This window comes from Eleginops maclovinus, chromosome 4 (assembly GCF_036324505.1).
Source record: "Eleginops maclovinus isolate JMC-PN-2008 ecotype Puerto Natales chromosome 4, JC_Emac_rtc_rv5, whole genome shotgun sequence".
In the NCBI taxonomy this organism is placed as follows: domain Eukaryota; kingdom Metazoa; phylum Chordata; class Actinopteri; order Perciformes; family Eleginopidae; genus Eleginops; species Eleginops maclovinus.
Window position 1 is genome coordinate 87,501 of NC_086352.1, and position 24,177 is coordinate 111,677.

General features: G+C 45.5%; 1 protein-coding gene across 1 annotated transcript; it reads right to left on the minus strand.

Moving 5' to 3' along the window:
- Positions 1 to 1,284: 1,284 nt before the first annotated feature.
- LOC134862661 (mucin-2-like) lies at positions 1,285 to 24,096 on the minus strand. Its single transcript, XM_063880674.1, has 8 exons — positions 23,466 to 24,096; positions 22,937 to 23,007; positions 17,115 to 17,522; positions 15,766 to 16,105; positions 11,965 to 12,067; positions 11,627 to 11,727; positions 1,547 to 1,586; positions 1,285 to 1,452 (listed from the first exon to the last, which is right to left on the minus strand). The coding sequence occupies exons 1-8, from the start codon at positions 23,609 to 23,611 to the stop codon at positions 1,285 to 1,287; spliced, it is 1,377 nt and encodes a 458-aa protein (XP_063736744.1). The 5' UTR covers positions 23,612 to 24,096.
- Between the last annotated feature and the right edge of the window lie 81 nt (positions 24,097 to 24,177).

Consider the following 24,177-nt stretch of genomic DNA (forward strand, 5'->3'; position numbering starts at 1 on the left):
TTTGGCAAAGAGCCAAACAGCTCAGTCCCCTGTACATTAAGGATAAAGGTACTAGCTGCTGCTGCAGACACACACACACACACACACACCCTCAGTGAGGGCAATAAGTGTACAAGAGTATCCAGAGTTCTTACACACAGTGTACCAACGCTGGTATTTTAAAGGTTTTGAGGGTTAGCATGTAAGCATGGAAAGAGCAACCCATTTCTGTTAACACTTGTGTTGTGTGCATTAGTCATGACCGTGCCAGGTGTATTTGGTAAGTTATTTATGGCCGTTCCTCTTGTAGCCCGTTGCTGGTGTGGGGGGAGAACCGGTGTGTTTTTATCTTTTCATTGTGATGGATTGCAGTGAAGTTGGCATTGTCGCGGAGCTCCTTCACGGACGATGCAACAATAGGATCGTGGCGCGCACAGTCCTTCGTATGCAGCGCAACCATTGAGGGTGTGCGCGATCGTTTCCTTCTGTCGGCTGTAGTGTTGCAGACAGAACGGCTCATGTGAGGATGGGAACCATATTGCTAGGTTGGACTTTGTTGGAAATACTTGGAGACGAGCTTTAATGTGAATTTCTGGATGTCATCATGTAGGGCTGTGTTTTTCAGAACTGTGTGATACGCTATGGTCAGCGCAGGGCAGGCAGGCCAGTTGTCCCTGTAGGCGTAGCCCTGTTGTCGCCGATTGAGATGGGTGCCTGAGCTGTGATGGTTGGATCCGTGATGATGGCGTAGCTTCCACCGACTCTCCTGAGGAGTTCCTCCAGCGCAGCTGTATGTTTGATCGGTTGCAGAGGTCGTTCAGGTCCAGCCAGTCCGAGCGCACGCCAAAGCCTGGTGTGTTGGTGTCCAGCTTTCCAGTGGGTTTTTTCTTGAACCCAAGAGGCTGGCATCATCCGATGTAGATGGAGGGACTTTGCGTTTCCTCAAGGGTAGCAGAAGTGAGGCTCGGGCTAGCTCAAGTACGGCTGAGTCGTCATTATTAAGCATCTTTAAGTTGCTCTCTCTGGCGGCAACATACACCCACTCTTAGTGAGGGACACCCAGCCCTCCACCTCTGGCCCTGTGAAACAGGACGTCTCTTGTTGAGTGCGTGTTGAGTCCCTCCCAGCGTCTTACCATGCCTACAGTCTTGTTATTCAGCTCATTTAAGACGCATTGGGGAATATGTATGTTTGCAAAGAGATGCTGTTTCTTGGAGAGAGCAATCTCTCTTATGGCCTGTAGTTTCATTGCAACAGGGAGGGGGGATAAGTCGACCAGCTCCAGCCGTGTGCAGTATTCACTACTCAGTTTGTGTACTTGCTCTTCCCATTCACCGCGATGTTGAAGCGGTGTCCAAGGTAACAGTAGGTTTCGTGGCGCGCACACACTTTAATCTCATCGCCCATGATGGAGAAGGAGGGTGGCTTGTCTTTCTTGGCCTGGTACCACCTGTTGCCTCCGCTGCGCCTCTCCTACAACACAGCACACCTCTAGTCCAGACCACCGCAGGAATTTGTCCGTGTGGGAGAGCATGGTTTTCACCACCTTCTCATCCCTAGATGATACCTGGACATCGTCTGCATAGGTCTGGACAGGGTTTGGTGATCTGATGTGCGGGGGAGAGCAGAGGCATAGCCACTTGAGCCACTGGTTGAGGGCTAGAATACAGTTTACCGCGCTCCATGGGCAGCCTGTCTTAATGCCGGTTTTTAGTTGTATTGGGTTAGTCAGTTGGTGTCCACAGATCACCTGGAAGAAGGAGTTTCTGTAGATGTCCGTAATAATGTTGATATAGGGTTCGGGTGGATTAATTTCGTATAGGGCCTTAATCATAACGCTATGGGGCAGTGAACCGAATGCATCACGGAAGTCCAGAAAGACTGCATAAAGCTTGGTGGATTCATGCTTAAAATCATCTATTGCTGTTTTCAGGCAAAACTCATGCTCGTTCATGCCTTGGCGGTTAATATAGGTTTTTAGTTTTCCCGACAAGATGTTCATTTCGCAAAACCATGGCAGGATGCGATTCAGGCTGCACTTCAAAAAAACTTTATAGATGGTAGGGAGTAAGGAGATGTCTCTCCATGTTGTTGGGTCGTCAGGTATATTATCTTCCTGTCCAAACCCTGAAGTCCCAGCTCTTCCTGTCCAAACCCTGAAGTCCCAGCTCTTCCTGTCCAAACCCTGAAGTCCCAGCTCTTCCTGTCCAAACCCTGAAGTCCCAGCTCTTCCTGTCCAAACCCTGAAGTCCCAGCTCTTCCTGTCCAAACCCTGAAGTCCCAGTTTTTCCTGTCCAAACCCTGAAGTCCCAGCTCTTCCTGTCCAAACCCTGATGTCCCAGTTTTTCCTGTCCAAACCCTGATGTCTCGTCCTGTTTAGCAGCACAGAGTTTATCAGAGATGATCCTCAGCTCCTCTTAGGGAATGATTTTTCAGCATCCTCTGGTAGGAACTGCAGGAGGACATGAGACAGTAAAATCTGATCTGAGGACATGTTTAATATCAATGTAGAGTCCTGTGGCGGAGATGCTCTGCTGTGAGGAGCTACGAGAAGAACCAGAACATATGAGCCGGAATGCAGACTGAAGCACATGTTAGAATAACTATGTCAGAAGTCAGAACAGTCGGTTTTCAGAAACAAATCCAGAATATTGAGAAAAATTTCAGTATTTTGTGATATTTTCTTTGATAAAAGTGAAACATTTTGAGAATTTAAGTAAAAATGCTGAGAAATTTCTGTTAAAAAAGTCGGAATTCTGAGATTTTCAGAAAGTCAGAAATCTTAAACTTTGAAGAAAAAAATCTAAATTTAAAGACAGTAGCTCTACTGATGACCTTCGGAACCAGAGACCAGCTCAGAGAGAACTCAGTAACAGAACACTAAACAACTCAAAACCAGGAAGTAGCAGCACTACAGAGGAGTGGACGCTCCACAGAGGAGTGGAACACTTCCTGTGCTCCTCTGATACTGTGTTAGCTGACCCTCAGATCTGACGGGTTTTCAGTGCCGTTGTGTTCCTGTTGTTACTGCTGGATTAATAACTGTATGTATTAAAGCTCTGCAGCCGGGCAGTAATATGACCCACGGTCCCTGAAGGCCTCCTCACTCTATCACTGAGAACAGGCTGTGATGGCGGCCATGATGGAGGAAGAAGAGGAGCATCAGGTAACCAGCTGCTCCTCTGAGACTCCTTTCATTGAGCGGCTGCTGTTCTTTTTTAAAACTTTTTAATAACTTTTTTTTGGTTGTAATAAGGGGGCCCGAGGGGGGCGCTCGGCGGGGAAACAGAAAGGTTTTGAAAAGACCCGGCCTCCAATAAAGTTCCCAAAAACCCCCGGGCTTACCCAAGCCATCAAACTTCCTCTGTCCCCCACACTTTCCGCATTCCTCCCCGCTTCCCCTTACTGTTTCAACCCTAAAACTCAGCAGGAAGGATTTCTTTAAAGTAGAGACGCTAAAATACGGGATATACACCTAAAACATCAGCGGGAAAGGGGGACTCTTTAAAGTAGGGGACTTACATACTGTCCCCCACCTGAACCCTCACAGGAAAAGGCTTTTTTAAAGTGGGAGAGCTACATATGATCCCCCCCCCTGAACATCAGCGGAGGGGGATTTTTAAAAGGTAGGACTCTACTTCTGTACCCCACCTGAACATTTTCAGGAGAGGCCTCTTTAAAGTAGAGAGTTACAATGTAACCCCTGAACATCAGCAGGAGAGGATCTTTAAGTAGGACGCTACATCCGATCCAAAACCTAAACATCAGCAGGGGGAGGATCTTTAAAGTAGAAAAGTACTTATGTTATACACCTGAACATCGGCGGAGGGGGACTTTTTAAAAGGGTAGAGACGTTTCATCGGGTAAAACACCTAAACCTTTCAGCGGGAGGACTCTTTAAAGTTAGGACTTCCCCTACTGATATCCCCCTTTGAACACAGCGGGGAGAGGACTTTTTAAGTAAAAGACCTCACATACTGATATTAACACCCTGATTTTTTCCAACCAGGGGGGAGGACACTTTTTTTTAAAGTAGAGACTCTACATCCTTTTAAAACCCCAAAAATTTTTCACCCGGAGGGGACTCTTTAAGTAGAGAACAAATTTATGATATACCCCCGGAAAAATCACCCGGAGGGACTTTTTTAAAGTAGGGACTCTCATACTGATTACCCCCGGGAACTTCAGCAGGAGGGACTTTTAAAAAAGTGGGAGATTCTAATATGTAAAACACCTGAAATCAGCAGGAGAAAACTCTTAAATTTTGAGACTCTACATTTTGATATACCCCTGAACACCCGCAGGGGGGGGACTCTTTAAAGTAGAGCCTCTACTACTGTTTACCCCTGAAACCTCAGCAGGGGAGGGGGCCTTTTTTAAAGTAGAGACTTACAAAAGGGTTTATACCCCGGAACATCAGCGGGGAGAGGACTTTTAAAAGTGAGCCATACATACTGATAAAACACCTGAACACCCGCAGGGGGCCCTTTTTAAAAAGTAGGCCTCCCATACTGATAAACCCCTGAACATCAGCAGGCGAGGCTTTTTTAAAGGGGGAGACACAAACAAAACTGATAAAACCCTAAACCTCCACGGAGGGGGACTCCTTTAAAGAAGGGGACATTTAATACTGTTTACCCCTAAAACCTTCAGCAGGAGAGGCCTTTTTAAAAGGGTAAAAGGACTCAAATATGATCTACACCGGGAACCACGGGGCCAGGAAAAGGACTCTTTAAAGTAGGGGGCCCCTCCATACTGTATAAACCTGCCCCTCAGAAAGGAGGGAATTTTTTTAAAATTTTAGAGACATACATACTGATACACACCTAAAACCATCGCAGGGGGAGGGACTTTTTTTAAAGTGGGGGAAACTACATAAAGATATACCCCAAACATCACCCAGGAGAGGACTTTTTTTAAACAGGAGAGCCCTACATTTTTGGAAAAATACATTTTAAAAATCGCAGGAAGGACTCTTTAAAGGTGAGATTTTAACTTTTAAATTTTTTTGATATCCCGGGAAACTCAGCAGGGAGGACCTTTAAAGTTGGGAAAAATCTACATACGATAAAACCCCTTTGAACATCGGGCAGGAGGAGGACTTTTTAAAATTTGAGACATAAAACCTGAAAACCACCTGAACATCAGCAGGAGGGATTTTTAAAGTAGGCCCATTACTACTGATTACCCCTAAAATCAGCAGGAGAGGACTTTTTAAAAGTAGGGGACACCTAAACCCTTTCAGCAGGGGGATCTTTAAAAATTTAGGGGACTCTACTTTATGATATAACCCTGAACATGGGCGGGAGAGGTTTCTTTAAAGTAGAGACTTACATATTTGATATACATTTTGAATCAGCGGGGAGGGGGCTTTTTAAAAGTGGGGGACTTTTAAATATGATATACACCTGCCCCTCACCCGGAGGGGACTTTTTAAAAAGTAGGAGGTTTACATACTGATAAAACCCCTGAACATCAGCGGAGAGGACTTTTTAAAAAGTGGACGCTAAAAATGTTTTACACCTAAACACCCGCAGGAGGGGACTTTTTAAAAGTAGGAATCCTACGATATACCCCGACATCAGCAGGAGAGGATTTTTTAAAATTTAGGGGGCACTACATACTGATTACACCGAACATCAGCAGGAGAGGACTTTTTAAAGTAGAGATTTTAAATCCTGATTTACACTTGAACATGCGGGGAAGAGGACTTTTTAAAAATTTAGAGATTTAACATAGGGATAAAACCCTGAAACTTTCGCAGGGGAGGATTTTTTAAAATTTGAGACAATTTACTGAAAACCCTGAACATCGGGCAGGAGAGGATTTTTTAAAGAGAGACTCTCCCTCCTGTATACACTTGAACTTTCAGCAGGGGGGAAACTTTTTAAAAGTAGGACTCTACATACGTTATCCCCCCTGAACATGGGCGGGAAAGGGGACTCTTTAACGTAGGACATTTCATCTGATACACCCCTGAACATCGCGGGAGGAGGGACTTTTTTAAAAAGTGAACTCTACTACTGAAAATAAACCTGAAAATCAGCAGGCGAGGACCTTTTAAAAGTAGACCCAACTTTTCCATACTGTATACCCCTGAAATCAGCAGGAGGGACTCAAAAAAAGTAAAAGAATCCATATGATTCAATGAACTTCAGCAGGGGGGGGAATTTTAAAAAGTAGGGGATCTACTTTATGATCTCCCCTGAAATCAGCAGGAGAGGCCTTTTTAAAATTTAGAGGCACTACATACTGATATACCCCCTGAACACACCCAAGGGGGGCTTTTTAAAAAGTAGAGACACTACTATGATAAAACCTAAACCCTTCGCAGGGGGATTTTTTAAAGTGAGGGCCACTAAACTGATTAAACTGAACATCAGCAGGGAGGACTTTTTTAAAGTAGGGGGCCACATATGATATACACTAAATCAGAGGAGGGACTTTTTAAAAGTGGGAACTACTTCCTGATTCCCCCCTCCCCCATCAGCAGGAGGGGAAACTTTTTAAAAGGGTGGGGACCTACATACTGTTTAAAACACCGGGCCCCTCAGCAGGAGGGGATTTTTAAAAGGTGGATTACTTACTATAACACCTAAAACATCAGCGGAGAGGACTTTTAAGTAGGGGATCTCCCTAGGGTTTACACCTGAAATCAGCAGGAGGGGGATTTTTAAAAGTGGGAGACACTCCCATTGATATACACCTGAACTGGGCCAGGGAGGGCTCTTTAAAGTGAGCCACAAACATTTTGATATCCACCTGAACTTTCAGCAGGAGGGGGACTTTTTAAAAGTGGGAGACACCTAAACCCTCAGCAGGAAAAAGGACTTTTTTAAAGTGAAAATCTCATACGATATACACCTAAACCCCCGGGCAGGAGAGGCCTTTTTTAAAAGTAGAGACGTTTACATATGTTTAACCCTAAAACCATCAGCAGGAAGGGTTCTTTAAAGTAGGGGATTTCCCCTTAGGGTATACCCCTGAACTCAGAAAGGGGGGGAAACCTCTTTAAATTTAGAGGCACTACTTTGAAAACCCTAAAACTGGCGAGAGGACTCTTTAAAGTGGGGACTCTACATACGGGATTTACCCCTTGCATCACCCGGAGGGGGGACTCTTTAAGTAGAGACTCTCCCTACTGATAAAACACCTAAAACATCGCAGGAGAGGACTTTTTAAAAGTAGAGCCCATAACTGTTTTCCCCTGAACATCAGCAGGAGAGGCCCTCTTTAAAGTAGAATCTACTTCTGATATACACTTGAAAACACCCGGGGGGAGGGATTTTTAAAAGTAGAGCCTCTACTTAGGATTTTACCCTGCCCTCAGCAGGAGAGGACTTTTTAAAATTAGAAACGTAATACTGTTTAACCCTAAACCTCAGCAGGAGAGGACTTTTTAAAAGTAGGGCTACATCCGGTTACACCGGAACATCACCCGGGGGAGGACTCTTTAAAGTAGGGGCACTCTTTACTGATATAAAATTTAAACCCATCAGCAGGAGAGGACTCTTTAAAGTAGAGATCTACATATGTATACCCCCATGGAAACATCTGCGGGAAAGGAGGACTTTTTAAAAGGTGGGGGGCCAATACTTACTGATATCCCCCTAAAATCAGCAGGGGGACTCTTTAAAGAGGGGGACTCTACTTACTGTATCCACCTGAACATCCCCCGGAGAGGCCTCTTTAAAGTAGGCCCACATACTGATATAACCTGAACTAAGCAGGAGGGGACTCTTTAAAAGTAGAGATTTTTAAACCTATGATATACCCCGGAACACCCGCAGGAGGGACTTTTTTAAAGTAGAGCCGTTTACAACTGATATACACTGAACCCCCCGCAGGGAGGATTTTTAAAGTAGGGGGCATAATACTGTTTTACCCCTAAACCCATCACCCGGAGGGACTCTTTAAAGTGGGACTTTTCCTACTGATATTACCCCGGGAACATCAGAGGAGAGGTTTTTTTTAAAAGTAGGGACAAAAAATACTGTTAAAACCCTGAACTCAGCGGGGGATTTTTTAAAAGTAGGGACTTCATACTGTATACCCCTGAACATCAGCAGGGAGGATTTTTTAATTTGAGACGTACAAAATGATTACCCCTCCCATCAGCGGAGGGGGGACTTTTAAAAGTAGGGCACTCCTATGTTTTACACCGAACTTTAAGCAGGAGGGCTTTTTAAAAAGTAGAGGCAACAATACTGAAAATACCACCAAAAACATCGGGCAGGAGAGGACTTTTTAAAAGTAGAGTTTCTCCTTTCTGATATCCCCTAAACACCCAGAGGGAGGACTTTTTTAAAGTGGCCCAAAAAACTGATATACACCTGAAACATCAGCAGGAGGGGGCTTTTAAAGTAGAGATTCCCTATGATTTCCATAAACCACCGCAGGAGAGGACCTTTAAAGTAGAGACTCTCATACTAATTTAAAACCTAAACCCATCAGCGGGGAGAGGACTTTTAAAAAGGGTAGGATTTTAACTATGAATACACGAACTTTGCAGGGGAGGACCTTTAAAGTAGAGACCCTCCATCCGATTTACCCCTAAAACTTCAGGGAGAGGACTCTTTAAAGTAGGGGGACTCTACATAAATTTCCCCCTGAACATCAGCAGGAGGGGGACCCCTTTTTAAAGTAGAGACTCTACAAAAAGTTTTTTTTTAACCCCTAAAACACGCAGGAGGGGGATCTTAAAGAAGAGACCCCCCCCTACTGTTTATCCCCCTGAAATCGCAGGAGAGGACTCTTTAAAGTAGAGGCACTACTACTGATTACCCCTAAAAATCAGCGGGAAAGAGGACTTTTTAAGTAGAGTTAACATATGATATCCCTTAAATTTTTCGGAAGGGAGGCCCTTTTTAAAATGTGACTCTACATACTGATAACCCCTGAAACACCCGCAGGAGGGACTTTTAAAGTAGAGGATTTTCCAAAACTGATTTACCCTGAACTTCAGCAGGAGAGGATCTTTAAGTGGGGACTTACTACTGATGACCCCTAAACATCAGCAGTAAAATAGACAGGAAAAAGGGAGGGAAGTAAAGCAGCGTTAGTCTTTAAAAAACCATTTCACCCCTTAACCATGAAAAACTCTTTAAAACACCCCCTTATGCCGTTTGCACGGTAATACAGGCCAAATTCTCCCCCCCCCAAACACACACACCCCCCTCACACACTCCCCTACACTCACACCCCACACACACTCACATCACATCCCCCCACTCACACTCCCCCTCACCAAAACCACCCCCCCCCTCACACCCCCCAACACACCCCCACCCCACACAACACACACACCCCAACCCCAAAAACAAACAAAACACAAAACCCCAACACCCTAAAACCCCCAAACACCAAAAAAAACACACAAACAACCTTTTTCACCCCCACCCCCCAAAACCCAACCGGGGACCAAAGGGGGGAGGCCCCTTTGGTTTCTCCCCATTTTTTAAAAATTCCTCCCTTTAAAAGTCGGGTTGGGGGGGCCCCCCAAAATCCCTTTGGGTTTAAATGGGGATTTTTTTTTTTGGGGCCCCAAAGTATTTTGGGGGGCTCAGAGGGGGGGGGAAGAGGTTTTTTTTTTTTTACCCGGGGTTTTTTCTTAAGTGGGGGGGGGGGAAATGGAGGGGGGGGAAATTAGGTTGGGGAAATTATTCTCCATTTTTTCAAAAATTTTTTTCCTAAAAAAAAAGGGAAAGGAAAAAAAAAAACCCTTTTTTTTTTTGGAAAGGGTTTTTTGGTTTTGGTTTTTTTAAAAAAAAACCCCCCTTTTTAAAATTTTTTGTTCCCACCCAAAAAAAAGGTTTTTTTTTTTTTGGGGTTGGTTTTAAAAACCCTTATTATTTTTTAAAAACCTCTTTTTTAAACATGGGAATTTTTTAAAAAATTGAATTTTTTTCTTTAAAAAAAAACCCGGTTTTGAAAGTTTTTTGTTAAAAACCCCATTTTTTTTCCCCAAAATTTTTTTTTTGGTTTAAAATAAAAAGGAAGGTTTTCCGGGAAAAATAAAAGGAGATTTTAAACTAAGTGTTTAAATTTTGGGTCCCCTTTTATTTTTATTTTCCTTTTTATTTATTTTTAAAATTGGAAAAGGTTCCGTTTAAAATTTTTTGACCCCTTTATTAATAAAAGGGTGGGGTTTGGGGAAAAAAAGGTGAAAAAATTTTTTAAAAACCCCTTGGGGGAATTTAATTAAGTTGTGTTTTTTGTTTTTTTTTTTTGTTTTTTTTTGGGTTTTTTTTTTTGTTATTTTAGTTGGGGGAAAGTTTGTTTTGTTTTTTTTCTCAAAGAAAAAAAGAGGGTTTTTTAATTTGGCCAGTTAGGGAAAAAGTGGGGGAATAGAGCCTTTTTTCCGGTTTTTTGGTAAAAAAGCATTTTTTTGTTTTTTGGAAGATTTTGTGATTTTTTTAAAAAATACACATTATATATATATATAATATAAAAATTAATATATAAAAAGAAAATTATTTTTATTTTTTAAAATATTTAATTATATATTTAAGGTTTATAAAATAAATTTTTATAAAAAATATAAACACATTATTTATATTTTATAAAAATTATTTTTAATTTTTAATGTGTTATTATTATTTTTTAAAAATTATTTTTTTCTATATATTTTAAAATTATATAAAAACAAAAAAATTTTATTTTTTAATTTTAAAAATTTTTATACCTAATATTTTTATATCCATTTATACACCCCCATTTTAAAATATTTATTTTAAAAAAAAAAAATAAAATTATTATTAAAAAATTATCCCCCCCTTTATTTTTAAAAAAATAAAAAATTAAATAATATATAAAAAATAAATAATGTTTTAAAAAATATATTTTTAAATATATCCCCCAAAACCACATTATTTTATATTTAAAAATTTATATCCCCACATTATATTTTAAAAATATTTTAAAAAAAATTTTTTATAATAAAAGTTACTTTGTTTAAAAACCAAACCCCCCCCCTTACTTTTTAATTTGTGAGTGTGGTTTTGTTGTTTACTTTTAATTTTTAATTTTGAAAATTATGATGATCATATCACATGTAAAAACTGGGGATATATTTTTTGGGGAAAAATTATTATGTCAATATTTTCGAATGTTTTTTTAAATTTAAAACCCCAAAAACCACAAAGGTTAGGGTTTCAGGGAACAAATTTTTATTTTTGCAAAAACCCACACAGGGAACTAAAGCAAATCCTCCTGTTCTGATAATCCTAAGGGGGAATTACACACAAAAAACACACACACCACAACAACACACACACAAAACCCACACACACACACACACACACCCCCACACACACACAACACACCCCACACACCACACAACACACACAAAACACACACACCACAAAACCCCACACCCCAAAACCCCGTTAGATCAACAGGGGTTTGGTGGGTTTTTGTCGCTGTTTAAAACCCCCAAAACACTGTTTGTTAAACCAACAGCTGCCTCTTTAAAACCGTCCCCCCTTTAAATGATTTTTAAATTTTAGGGTTTTGTGTGTTTTGGCAAGTGTGGTGTGTGTTTTGGTATTAAAACAGGTGAATAAAAATTTTTTTTTCAAATTTTGAAAAAGTCGTTTTTGGGGCCCCGATCTGAGGGGGTAAACGGGAAAAACCCCCCCCCAATCACCTGCTGGTTCCCCACGCTTCCTCCCTTCTTTCCTCTCTCAGCTCTTCCTCCAGCTCCCTCCTCTGCAGATCCTTCTCCTTCTGGACCAGCTCCTCCTGCAGCTGAAGCACAGTGTGAGTGTACAGTGTGTATTTGTATATATATATACAATGTGTATTTGTATTTTTATATATATATATATACACAATGTGTATTTGTACAAAAACCCGTAAACAGATGTCTCTCAGGTGTTTTGATGAACAGTGTGTATTTGTACAGTGGTGTTTTTTTCCCCCTCTGGTGGGTTTCGGTGTATTGTATATACGGGGGTGATTTGTCCCGGTTTTGGTGTTTTTTACCTCTGTTGCGTCCTCAGAGTGTGGCCCTTCAGGGGAAAGATTTTTTGTCTCGATAATTGGATGACCGTGCGGGGATTGGCCCAAAAACCCCTTCTGATGAGAGCTGGGAGTCAATGGTTTAAATTAGAGTACAAGTCACAGAGTAAAAAAAAAGAACTGCCCTGGGCGGTTGGATTCATTTGTTAAAATGGTGAATACATGAACTGTTCTTAATAAACGGTTTAATAAAAATTCTTGCTGATCAGACCAGGACTGAAGGGGAATTCGCGCGGTAAGAAAAAAGAGTGGTGTGTATGGTTGTGTCGGTGTTGTAGGTCAGGTGTTTTACCTCACTTTTCCAGAGGGGATGAAGCTTTTTAATAAGCGCCGCTGAAAATTCTCTATTTTCGTTAAAGGTCAGGCAGAATAAGGCGGTAATAAAACACACTGTAAATTCCCCTATAATCAGTTTCCCCAACAACACACACACACAAAAAACACAACCCCACACACAACCACCACACCACAAAACCCCCCACACAACACACACAACACCACACAAAACACCCCACCCCACCCACAACACACAAACCACCACACACACACACAACCACCCGATTGATGAAAAGCAAAAAAAGTGTTTAATGAGGGTAAACTTTTAAATTCCCGAAGGAGGCCTGAAGACATCGAATCAAATCAGGAGATTTTTATTTTTAAAATTTTCTTTTTCTTTTTTAAATTTTACCCCTTTTTATCAGTGGGAAAAGGGGTAGAGGGGGAGAGGGGAAGAGGAGGTCCTGGTTCTATCTCCCTGGAAATGAGCGGGCCCGAAGAGCTGACCCTTTTTGAACCCACTGAAGAGTGACTTTAAGAAAAAGCTGAAAAGTGACCGAAGAGCGCCTTTAAAGGGACTGACTTTTGAATGACCTGAAGAGCTGCCTTTTTAAGAATGACCCGAAGATGACTTTTTTAAGAACCGACCTCCTGAAGAGCTGCCGAAGAGGACCCTTTTAAAAACTGCTTTAAAAATGACCCGAAGAGCTGACCCTTTAAGAAAAAGACCTCTGAAAGCTGACCTGAAGAGCTGACCCGAAAAGTGACCGAGAGCTGAACCAAGGGCGACCTGAAAGTGCCGAAGAGCTGACCTAAAGAGTCCCTTTAAGAATGACCTACTGAAGGCTGCCGAGAGCTCCCCTACTGAGAGTGCCCTAAAGGGCTGACGTAAAGGTGCCCTTTGAATGCCCCTTTGAAGGGTGACCTGAGAGCTGCCCTAAAGGCTGACCTCTAAAGAGTGACCTGAAGAGTGCCCTTTAAAAAAACTGCCCTCCCGAGAGCGCCCTTTAAAGAACTGACCTCCTAAAAGAGTGCTGAAGGTGCCCTGAAGAGTGATTTTAAGAAGACCCCCCTAAAGGTGACCTAAAGGGGGTGCCTACCTGAAGAGCTGCCCTGAAGTGCTGACCTCCCTGAAGAGTGATTCCTAAGAGCTGACACCTAAAAGAGCGACCTAAAGAGTGACCTCGAACCCTGACCTACTAAAGAGTGCCCTGAAGTGTGACCTACCTGAAGAGTGATTACTGAAGAGCTGCCCTACGAAGAGTGACTAAAAGGCTGACCTTTAAGAACTGACTACCTGAAGAGCTGCCCGAAGGGCTGCCCTAAGCTGCCCTTTTAAAAACTGCCCTTTTAAAAAGAACTGGACCTAAGAGTGCCTAAGGTACCTGAAAAATGCCCTGAAGAGCTGCCAAGAATAAACCAAAAATGACCTGAAAGCGGCCCTGAAAATCCCTGAAGAGTGACTGAAGAGTGACTGAAAAAACTGCCGAGACTGCCTGGAAAGTGCTGAAAAAACTGACCTAAAAAGGAAAAAGAGTGACTAAGATGACTTAAGAATTGACTGAAGAGTGACTGAGAGTGCCCTAAAGTTGATGAAAAATGCCCTTTTAAAAATGACTAAGGGCCCTGAGATGCCCTAAAGAACTACCTGGGTGACTAAATGCCCCAAGAAAATCCCTAAAAGAGTGACCTTTTGACCTGAAACCCCGCCCTAAAAGGGCCTGAAAAATTTCCCTAAGAATTTTCCTCCCTGAAGACTGTTTTTAAGGGCTGATGAAGGGATGAAGGCTGTACTAAGAGTAAACCCTAAGGTGACCCCAAGAAAAGAATGAAGGCTGCCCTCCCCCTGACCTGAAGGGCTGAACCGAAGAGCTGAACTCCTTGAAGGTCCACCGAAGAGTGACGAAGGTGCCTTTAAGAAGACCAAAGAGTGATAAGGGGTTTTTACCTAAACCACCTATGACTACCTAAAATAATTTAAAACATAAAGCTGACCTTAAAAACACCAAGGGGTGCCCTGAAAAAATACCTGAAAAAATGACTAAATACCTTTAAAACAACAAAAACAAAAAAAATAAACTCCCCTAAACTACTAAGGGGACCTAAAAACCTAAAACCCAACCTACCTAAAATCCCTTAATTTTTAAAATTTACCTTTAAAAACCAACCTCCTAACTACCTAAATCCCCAACTACCTAAATACCTAAAAATCCTAAACTCCCTTTTAAATACTGCCTGGGGTACCCTTAAAAAACTGACCGAAACACCTAACTGCCCTGAAGACCCACCCCCAAAAGCCCCCCCCTGAAGGCACCCAACTACCGGGGGACCTAAAGGCTGACCTGAAGGTGCCCAAGAACTACCAAGGGTGCCCAAAAAGAGCGACCTGAAGGGTGACCTAAAGAGTGCCCTTTAGAACACCTAAAGGGCGACCTGAAGAGGACCTGAATGCCTAAAGGGCTGCTTTAAAAGACCTGAAGAGCTGCCTGAAGGTGACCTAAAAGCTGCCTAAGAGGCCCTAAAGAGCTGACCTGAAGAGCTGACCTGAAGAGCTGACCTTTAAGATCTGACCTGAAGGGCTGACCTGAAGAGCTGACCTGAAGAGCTGACCTGAAGAGCTGACCTTTAAGACTGACCTGAAGGAGCTGACCTTAAGAGCTGACCTGAAGAGCTGACCTGAAGAGCTGACCTGAAGGGCTGACCTGAAGAGCTGACCTTAAGAGCTGACCTGAAGAGCTGACCTGAAGAGCTGACCTGAGAGCTGACCTGAAGGGCTGACCTGAAGAGCTGACCTGAAGAGCTGACCTGAAGAGCTGACTTGAAGAGCTGACCTGAGAGCTGACCTGAGAGCTGACCTGAAGGGCTGACGTGAAGAGCTGACCTGAAGAGCTGACCTGAAGAGCTGACCTGAAGGGCTGACCTGAAGAGCTGACCTGAAGAGCTGACCTGAAGAGCTGACCTGAAGGGCTGACCTGAAGGGCTGACCTGAAGAGCTGACCTGAGAGCTGACCTGAGAGCTGACCTGAAGAGCTGACCTGAGAGCTGACCTGAGAGCTGACCTGAAGGGCTGACGTGAAGAGCTGACCTGAAGAGCTGACCTGAAGAGCTGACCTGAAGGGCTGACCTGAAGAGCTGACCTGAAGAGCTGACCTGAAGAGCTGACCTGAAGAGCTGACCTGAAGTGCTGACCTGAAGAGCTGACCTGAAGAACTGACCTGAAGAGCTGACCTGAAGTGCTGACCTGAAGAGCTGACCTGAAGAGCTGACCTGAAGAGCTGACCTGAAGAGCTGACCTGAAGTGCTGACCTGAAGAGCTGACCTGAAGAGCTGACCTGAAGGCTGACCTGAAGAGCTGACCTGAAGAGCTGACCTGAAGTGCTGACCTGAAGAGCTGACCCTGCTCCTGTAGTCCTGAGTCTGACCCTCTGAGGGAATGGGCACTTACTGTACACGGCTTTGGATCAGAGCCTCAGCTAAATGTATCCTCACCTGTCCTCGGGGCTCATCAGGTGTCTCTGGAGGGATGGACTCCCGTCTCCTCGTATCTCTGCCCGAGGAGAAGGGCCTCTAATGGGGGAGACATCCATCTCTCCCCCTGGAGAGACAGACCTCCTGAGGGAAAGGGGGGAGACAGGAGAGACAGACCTCCTGAAAGAAAGGGGTGAGACAGGAGAGAGAGACCTTCTGAGGGAAAGGGGGGAGACAGGAGAGACAGGCCTCCTAAGAGAAAGGAGTGAGACAGGAGAGACAGACCTCCTGAGAGAAAGGGGTGAGATGGGAGAGACAGACCTCCTGAGGGAGAGGGGTGAAGGGGGGCAGCAGGAAGGAGCTGAAGATACACAGACCGACAGACAGACAGACAGACAGACAGACAGGTCAGTAAAACAGTTGGACAGGTAGTCTGTAAAGCTGACCCTTATCCTGAACCTGACACCCCTCCTCCTTCCATCACCTTTACATCCTTCACCCTAACCACCAAACTTGACATAGTTACTGGCATGAAACATTAACCTCCATCCTGGACCCCATCCCCTCCCCCTTGTGAAGGCCTGATCACCAACATAAACTCCTCCCTGTCCACTGGCCTCGTCTCCTGCTCTGAAACTCACTGCTCTCACCCAGAACTAAAACAACCTAGACCCAACCCCAACCCCCTCAATTACTACCAGTCCATCTCCAGCCTCCCATCCTATCAAAAATCTTGGAGCTGTTGCCTACCAACTCAAAATCCACCTGGACTGCAATAATCTTCAGGAACCATTTCAGTCTGGTTCCTGCACTCTAAACACCATTGAAACCAATCTCCTCAATGTCACCAACGACAGTCTCCTCTCTGCTGACTCTGGTTCCCTCTCAGTCCTCATCCTCCTGGACCTTATCATCTTTATCCACCACCTTCCACACCATCAACCACTCCATCCTCATCACCCGCCTCCATTCTTCTATTGGCATTACCGGCACCGCCACCTCTCCGGGTTCAAATCACAACTCTCCGACAGACATCAATTCACCTCCATCAACAACCAAATATCCCCTCAGCCTCTGTCAACTATGGCGTCCCGCAGGGCTCTACACTTGATCCTATTCTCTTCATCATTTTACACCCTCCCACTGCACAGATCCTCCGTCACCACCACCTCCGGTTTCACTGTGAAGTAGATGAAACCCAGCTCTATCTGTTCCTGATCATGATCTTCCCTGCTGCTGCCCCCCCTCCCCCTCCCCCCTCTGGATCTCATCAGTCTAGTCACGTCCGATCTGCCAAAAACTCACCTGTTCTGTCTCGCCTTCAACTGCTAACCTGCGACAAGTAGGCACTAAGGAAGGAGGGATCTTACCTTTAGGCCAGTCAGGGTTGCTGGGATGCTGGGTTGAGATGCTGGGATGCTGGGTTGAGATGCTGGGGTGCTGGGTTGAGATGCTGGGGTACTGGGTTGAGATGCTGGGGTACTGGGTTGAGGTGCTGGGATGCTGGGTTGAGATGCAGGGGTACTGGGTTGAGATGCAGGGGTACTGGGTTGAGATGCAGGGGTACTGGGTTGAGATGCAGGGGTACTGGGTTGAGGTGCTGGTGATGCTGGGATGCTGGGTGGTGATGCTGGGATGCTGGGTGGTGATGCTGGGATGCTGGGTGGTGATGCTGGGATGCTGGGTGGTGATGCTGGGATGCTGGGTGGTGATGCTGGGATGCTGGGTTGCAGGTGAGGGCAGACGCTGTCGCAGCTCCTCGTTTACTTCAGGATTAACTAAGAAAAAAATAAAGGCATCGACTGAATCAAAGCCAATAGAAGAAGAAGCAAAAATCAGCTTACTGTTTCATTTCCTGTGTGCCAAACGCAGAGAGGGGTTTCTTTGCACGTTACACTGTGTTTAAATACTAAATAGAAATCAATCAGTAATTAAATCATTAAAGAAGGCGCTGTGCAGCAACAGGGACATTACCTCTGTCTTTATTAATTATCAGTTCATCATTAGCGAGCAGTAATCCTGTTGTCACGGCGAGATTTAAAACACTTGCAGCTCATCAGCAGAGCAAACACCTCTTATACCTTGCTAGGCCTCGTTAAGGCCTCGTTAAGGCCTCGTTAAGGCCTCGTTAAGGAAACAATCAGAGCAGGTGTAACTGAATCAGACAGAAGTCACTTAAACGCTCGTTAAGTCAAAGGAAAATAAGAAAACACTCAGACAGACGTGTGTGTGTGTGTGTGTGTCCGTGTGTGTGTGTGTGTGTGTGTGTGTGTGTCCGTGTGTGTGTGTGTGTGTGTGTGTGTGTGTGTGTGTTGCAGTTTGGGTTTTGTGATTGGAGGAATATATCGGAGATTCATCTGGATTTGTTGCGGGCCTGTAACACAGGTTTGGGTTCTGGTTCTGAGGGGCTCTGTAGCTACAGGGTTCTGGTGCTGCAGGGTTCTGGTGCTGCATGGTTCTGGAGCTGCAGGGTTCTGGAGCTGCAGGGTTTGCTGCAGGGTTCTGGTGCTGCAGGGTTCTGGAGCTGCAGGGTTCTGGTGCGGCAGGGTTCTGGTGCTGCAGGGTTCTGGTGCTGCATGGTTCTGGAGCTGCAGGGTTCTGGTGCTGCAGGGTTCTGGTGCTGCAGGGTTCTGGTACTGCAGGGTTCTGGTGCTGCAGGGTTCTGGAGCTGCATGGTTCTGGTGCTGCAGGGTTCTGGAGCTGCAGGGTTCTGGAGCTGCAGGGTTCTGGTACTGCAGGGTTCTGGAGCTGCAGGGTTCTGGTGCTGCAGGGTTCTGGTGCTGCATGGTTCTGGAGCTGCAGGGTTCTGGAGCTGCAGGGTTTGCTGCAGGGTTCTGGTGCTGCAGGGTTCTGGAGCTGCAGGGTTCTGGTGCTGCAGGGTTCTGGTGCTGCAGGGTTCTGGTGCTGCATGGTTCTGGAGCTGCAGGGTTCTGGAGCTGCAGGGTTTGCTGTAGGGTTCTGGTGATGCAGGGTTCTGGTGCTGCAGGGTTCTGGAGCTGCAGGGTTCTGGAGCTGCAGGGTTTGCTGCAGGGTTCTGGTGCTGCAGGGTTCTGGAGCTGCAGGGTTCTGGAGCTGCAGGGTTCTGGAGCTGCAGGGTTTGCTGCAGGGTTCTGGTGCTGCAGGGTTCTGGAGCTGCAGGGTTCTGGAGCTGCAGGGTTTGCTGCAGGGTTCTGGTGCAGATGTGTCAGAAGGAGTTCTTTATTGAACCTCCTCGTCTTTGAAAGACCCCCCCCCCCACGGTTGTGGACTCAGAGCTAATTGAGTCGGCGGCTCTCTTATTATTCATTACAATTACAGATGTGATCACGCCTTAAATCCTTCTAAATGACCGTTCATGTCTCACCCGCTTTGAAGTCTCGTCAAAGACGAGGATCTGCCCAACGAGCCGGTCCCCCCCGCCCCACCAGTCCAAACTAAAGTCCATTAATTTTTTAAGCTGTGTTTAAATCAGTGAGGCCGTCCAGCTGACTGCATGAATATTAATGCAGCGCTGCCTGATTAAAGAGATTCTGCTCTGATCCACACACACACACACACACACACACACACACACACACACACACACACACACACACACACACACACACACACACACACACACACACACACACACACACACACACACACACACACACACACACACACACACACACACACACACACACACACACACACACACACACACACACACACACAGCCTTTTCCTCACTTTTTGTAATTTCACTAAATAATCAGAATGTTTTTGTAATTTATTCATGGATTAAGTTTTAAATAAAGTTTCAGATTCTGCGTTCCTTCAGTATTTCTCAGAATGAACTGAAATATAAAAACAGATCTTTTAGATTTGAGTTGTTAGTAATGGTTAGACCAGAGTCCATGAGTCTCAGAGTCTCAGTCCCAGAGTCCCAGAGTCTCAGTGTCCCAGAGTCTCAGTGTCTCAGACTCAGTCCCAGAGACCCAGAGTCCCAGAGTCCCAGAGTCTCAGAGTCAGTCCCAGAGCCTCAGAGTCTCAGAGTCCCAGAGTCCCATAGTCCCAGAGTCTCAGAGTCCCAGAGTCTCAGAGTCCCAGAGTCTCAGAGTCCCAGAGCCTCAGAGTCCCAGAGTCCCAGAGTCTCAGAGTCTCAGAGTCCCAGAACCTCAGAGTCCCAGAGTCTCAGTGTCCCAGAGTCTCAGTGTCTCAGACTCAGTCCCAGAGACCCAGAGTCTCAGTCCCAGAGTCTCAGAGTCAGTCCCAGAGTCTCAGTGTCTGAGACTCAGTCCCAGAGACCCCGAGTCCCAGAGTCCCAGAGTCCCAGAGTCTCAGAGTCCCAGAGTCTCAGTGTCTCAGAGTCAGTCCCAGAGTCTCAGGGTCCCAGAGTCCCATAGTCCCAGAGTCTCAGAGTCTCAGAGTCCCAGAGTCTCAGAGTCCCAGAGCCTCAGAGCCTCAGAGTCCCATAGTCCCAGAGTCTCAGAGTCAGTCCCAGAGTTTCAGAGTCCCAGAGTCTCAGTGTCTCAGAGTCCCCGAGTCTCAGTGTCTCAGAGTCCCAGAGTCTCAGAGTCCCAGAGTCTCAGTGTCTCAGAGTCAGTCCCAGAGTTTCAGAGTCCCAGAGTCTCAGTGTCTCAGAGTCAGTCCCAGAGTCTCAGAGTCCCAGAGTCTCAGAGTCCCAGTGTACCAGTGTCTCAGAGTCCCAGAGTCTCAGAGTCCCAGAGTCTCAGAGTCCCAGAGTTTCAGAGTCCCAGTGTACCAGTGTCTCAGAGTCCCAGAGTCTCAGAGTCCCAGAGTCTCAGAGTCCCAGAGTCAGTCCCAGTGTCTCAGAGTCAGTCCCAGAGTCCCAGAGTCTCAGAGTCTCAGAGTCCCAGAGTCCCAGAGTCTCAGAGTCCCAGAGTCTCAGAGTCAGTCCCAGAGTCTCAGAGTCCCAGAGTCTCAGAGTCAGTCCCAGAGTCCCAGAGTCCCATAGTCCCATAGTCCCAGAGTCCCATAGTCCCAGAGTCTCAGAGTCAGTCCCAGAGTCCCAGAGTCCCAGAGTCCCAGAGTCCCATAGTCCCAGAGTCTCAGAGTCCCAGAGTCACAGAGTCTCAGAGTCAGTCCCAGAGTCCCAGAGTCTCAGAGTCCCAGAGTCTCAGAGTCCCAGAGTCTCAGAGTCCGAGTGTATCAGTGTCTCAGAGTCCCAGAGTCTCAGAGTCCCATAGTCAGTCCCGGAGTCTCAGAGTCTCAGAGTCAGTCCCAGAGTCTCAGAGTCTCAGAGTCCCAGAGTCTCAGTCTCTCAGAGTCTCAGAGGCTCAGAGTCAGTCCAAGAGTCTCAGAGTCTCAGAGTCAGTCCCAGAGTCTCAGAGTCCCAGAGTATCAGAGTCCCAGAGTCTCAGTGTCTCAGACTTCCAGAGTCTCAGTGTCTCAGAGTCAGTCCCAGAGTCTCAGAGTCCGAGTGTATCAGTGTCTCAGAGTCCCAGAGTCTCAGAGTCCCAGAGTCTCAGTGTCTCAGAGTCAGTCCCGGAGTCTCAGAGTCCCAGAGTCTCAGTGTCTCAGAGTCAGTCCCATAGTCTCAGAGTCTCAGAGTCAGTCCCAGAGTCTCAGAGTCTCAGAGTCCCAGAGTCCCAGAGTCTCAGAGTATCAGAGTCCCAGAGTCTCAGTGTCTCAGAGTCCCAGAGTCTCAGAGTATCAGAGTCCCAGAGTATCAGAGTCCCAGAGTCTCAAGTGTCTCAGAGTCAGTCCCAGAGTATCAGACTTCCAGAGTCTCAGTGTCTCAGAGTCAGTCCCAGAGTCTCAGAGTCCGAGTGTATCAGTGTCTCAGAGTCCCAGAGTCTCAGAGTCCCAGAGTCTCAGTGTCTCAGAGTCAGTCCCGGAGTCTCAGAGTCCCAGAGTCTCAGTGTCTCAGAGTCAGCCCATAGTCTCAGAGTCCCAGAGTCTCAGAGTCAGTCCCAGAGTTTCCAAGTACCAGAGTCTCAGTGTCTCAGAGTCAGTCCCAGAGTCTCAGAGTCCCAGAGTCTCAGAGTCCCAGAGATTCAGAGTCCCAGTGTACCAGTGTCTCAGAGTCCCAGAGTCTCAGAGTCCCAGAGTCTTAGAGTCCCAGAGTCCCAGAGTCTCAGAGTCTCAGAGTCCCAGAGTCTCAGAGTCCCAGAGTCAGTCCCAGAGTCTTAGAGTCCCAGAGTCTCAGAGTCAGTCTCAGTGTCTCAGAGTTTCAGTCTCTCAGTGTCTCTCAGTCTCGGTTTCTCAGGGTCTCTCAGTGTCTCTGTGTCTCACAGGACAGGCGCATGATGATTGAAATGAGTTTCAATCAGTTTTTAGCCGCCGTCACTGGACCGACCCGAAAACACACTGAATATCTGAAATACTCATTTTTATATTCCTGGGTTCACACCAGTGAAGGTACTGTGAAGACCTCACAGTAAACCGGAGCCTGATTCAGACGGCTGCATAAGAGCAGCACACACACACACACACACACACACACACACACACTCAGTAGATTAATATAATGCCAGAAGAAGACAAAGGATGAGAGTGAATGGGGAGGAGACGCTCGTGTGAACTGTTTAATCTGCAGAGTGGGTGGTCCCACACACACACACACACACACACACACACACACACACACACACACACACACACACACACACACACACACACACACACACACACACACACACACACACACACACACACACACACACACACACACACACACACACACACACACACACACACACACACACACACACACACACACACACACAGTATTGTGAGATGAGGGTGGGCTGCAGACCGTTTGATCAGACTGAAGTAGCTGCTATTCATGTGTCTGTGCAGGAATGTGTGTGTGTCTGCGTGTACGAGTGAGTATGTGAGTGAGTGATCGAGCGAGTATACATATATATATACACACTGTATATACATATATGTATATATACACAGTGTATATATATATATATATATATACACTGTGTATATATATATATATATATACACAGTGTATATATATATACACTGTGTATATATATATACACTGTGTATATATATATACACAGTGTATATATATATACATACATATCTCTTATAGTTATGAGGAGAAACGACAGGAAAATTTATCTGTTGAGGATATTTAAATCCAGCCCTCAGAATATCATTGGTCTTTAGTGGAGCTGCAGCGCCCCCTGTTGGACACTCTGTGCACACACAATGACACTGAACAGCTCTCTCTCGCTCTCTCTCTCTCACCTGTGTACATGTCCACAAGCGAGTCCCTCAGCTCTGCACTGGGCGTCCATGATGGAGATGTTACCTCAGTGCTGAGAGTGAGAGAGTGAGAGTGAGAGTGAGAGTGAGAGAGTGAGAGAGTGAGAGAGTGAGAGAGTGAGAGAGTGAGAGAGAGAGAGAGAGAGCGACACACACACACACACACACACACACACACACACACACACACACACACACACACACACACACACACACACACACACACACACACACACACACACACACACACACACACACACACACACACACACACACACACACACACACACAGTTTAAGCCGTACCACACCGTGACAGATTATCCAGCATGCCTGTTATATATTAGGTATGTTTCAGATGTAAGCATTATTATTTCTTCCTCCTGTGCGTCTCATGTTACGTAACATGAGAATAAAATGTGTGTGTGTACGTATATATGTATATATACGTACACACACACATTTTATATACAGTAAAACTCATATCCATTAATATCTTCATATAAATCTTACGGTCTATAGTTCTGTAGATCTGAGATCTTCCTGCGCGCTCTCTGCAGAGCCTCCTGAGCATCGGCAGCTCTACGGTGGAGGAAGCTGCCAGACGCCATCAGCTCACCTGAGCACACCTGAGCATTTCCACGGCAACCCCACACCATACACTGACAGCTGAGTGGCCGACAGCCGGCAGGTTAATCTTTAATGAGGTCAGGTGACTCAGCAGCAGCTGTCAGCCCATCAGCGTCAAAATTCTGAGAAAATTATTTTAAAAAAAGGCAACATTTGGAGAAAAATGTCAGAAATTTGACAGATTTATACATATTTAGAATTTTCACTTCTCCGAAAGTTCATTTTCCTCGTGATTTGGACTTTTTTTCAGAACTCTGAGTTTTTGGATGATAATTATTCACGTCAAAAATCTAACATATCAGTAAAAAGTTCTGAAAAAGTCTATGTTCCCGTTTTTCAGAATTCTCAGAAGTCTAAATACCCAGAAAAACTCAAAGTTCTGAAAAAGATTTGGAGAATTCTGGTTTTGTTTTTCAACCCTATTTTCTCAGGAGTGTTTCCAGAATTTAAAATGTACTTTTCAGAAATGAGATTTTTCTGACAGTTGTGAATAAAGTTATGACTGTTGCTGAGAGACAGTAATAACACCTTAGACACACCTCTGACTATCACCTGGGATCACATGACCAGCATTGACATCACAGGGAGGACCCTG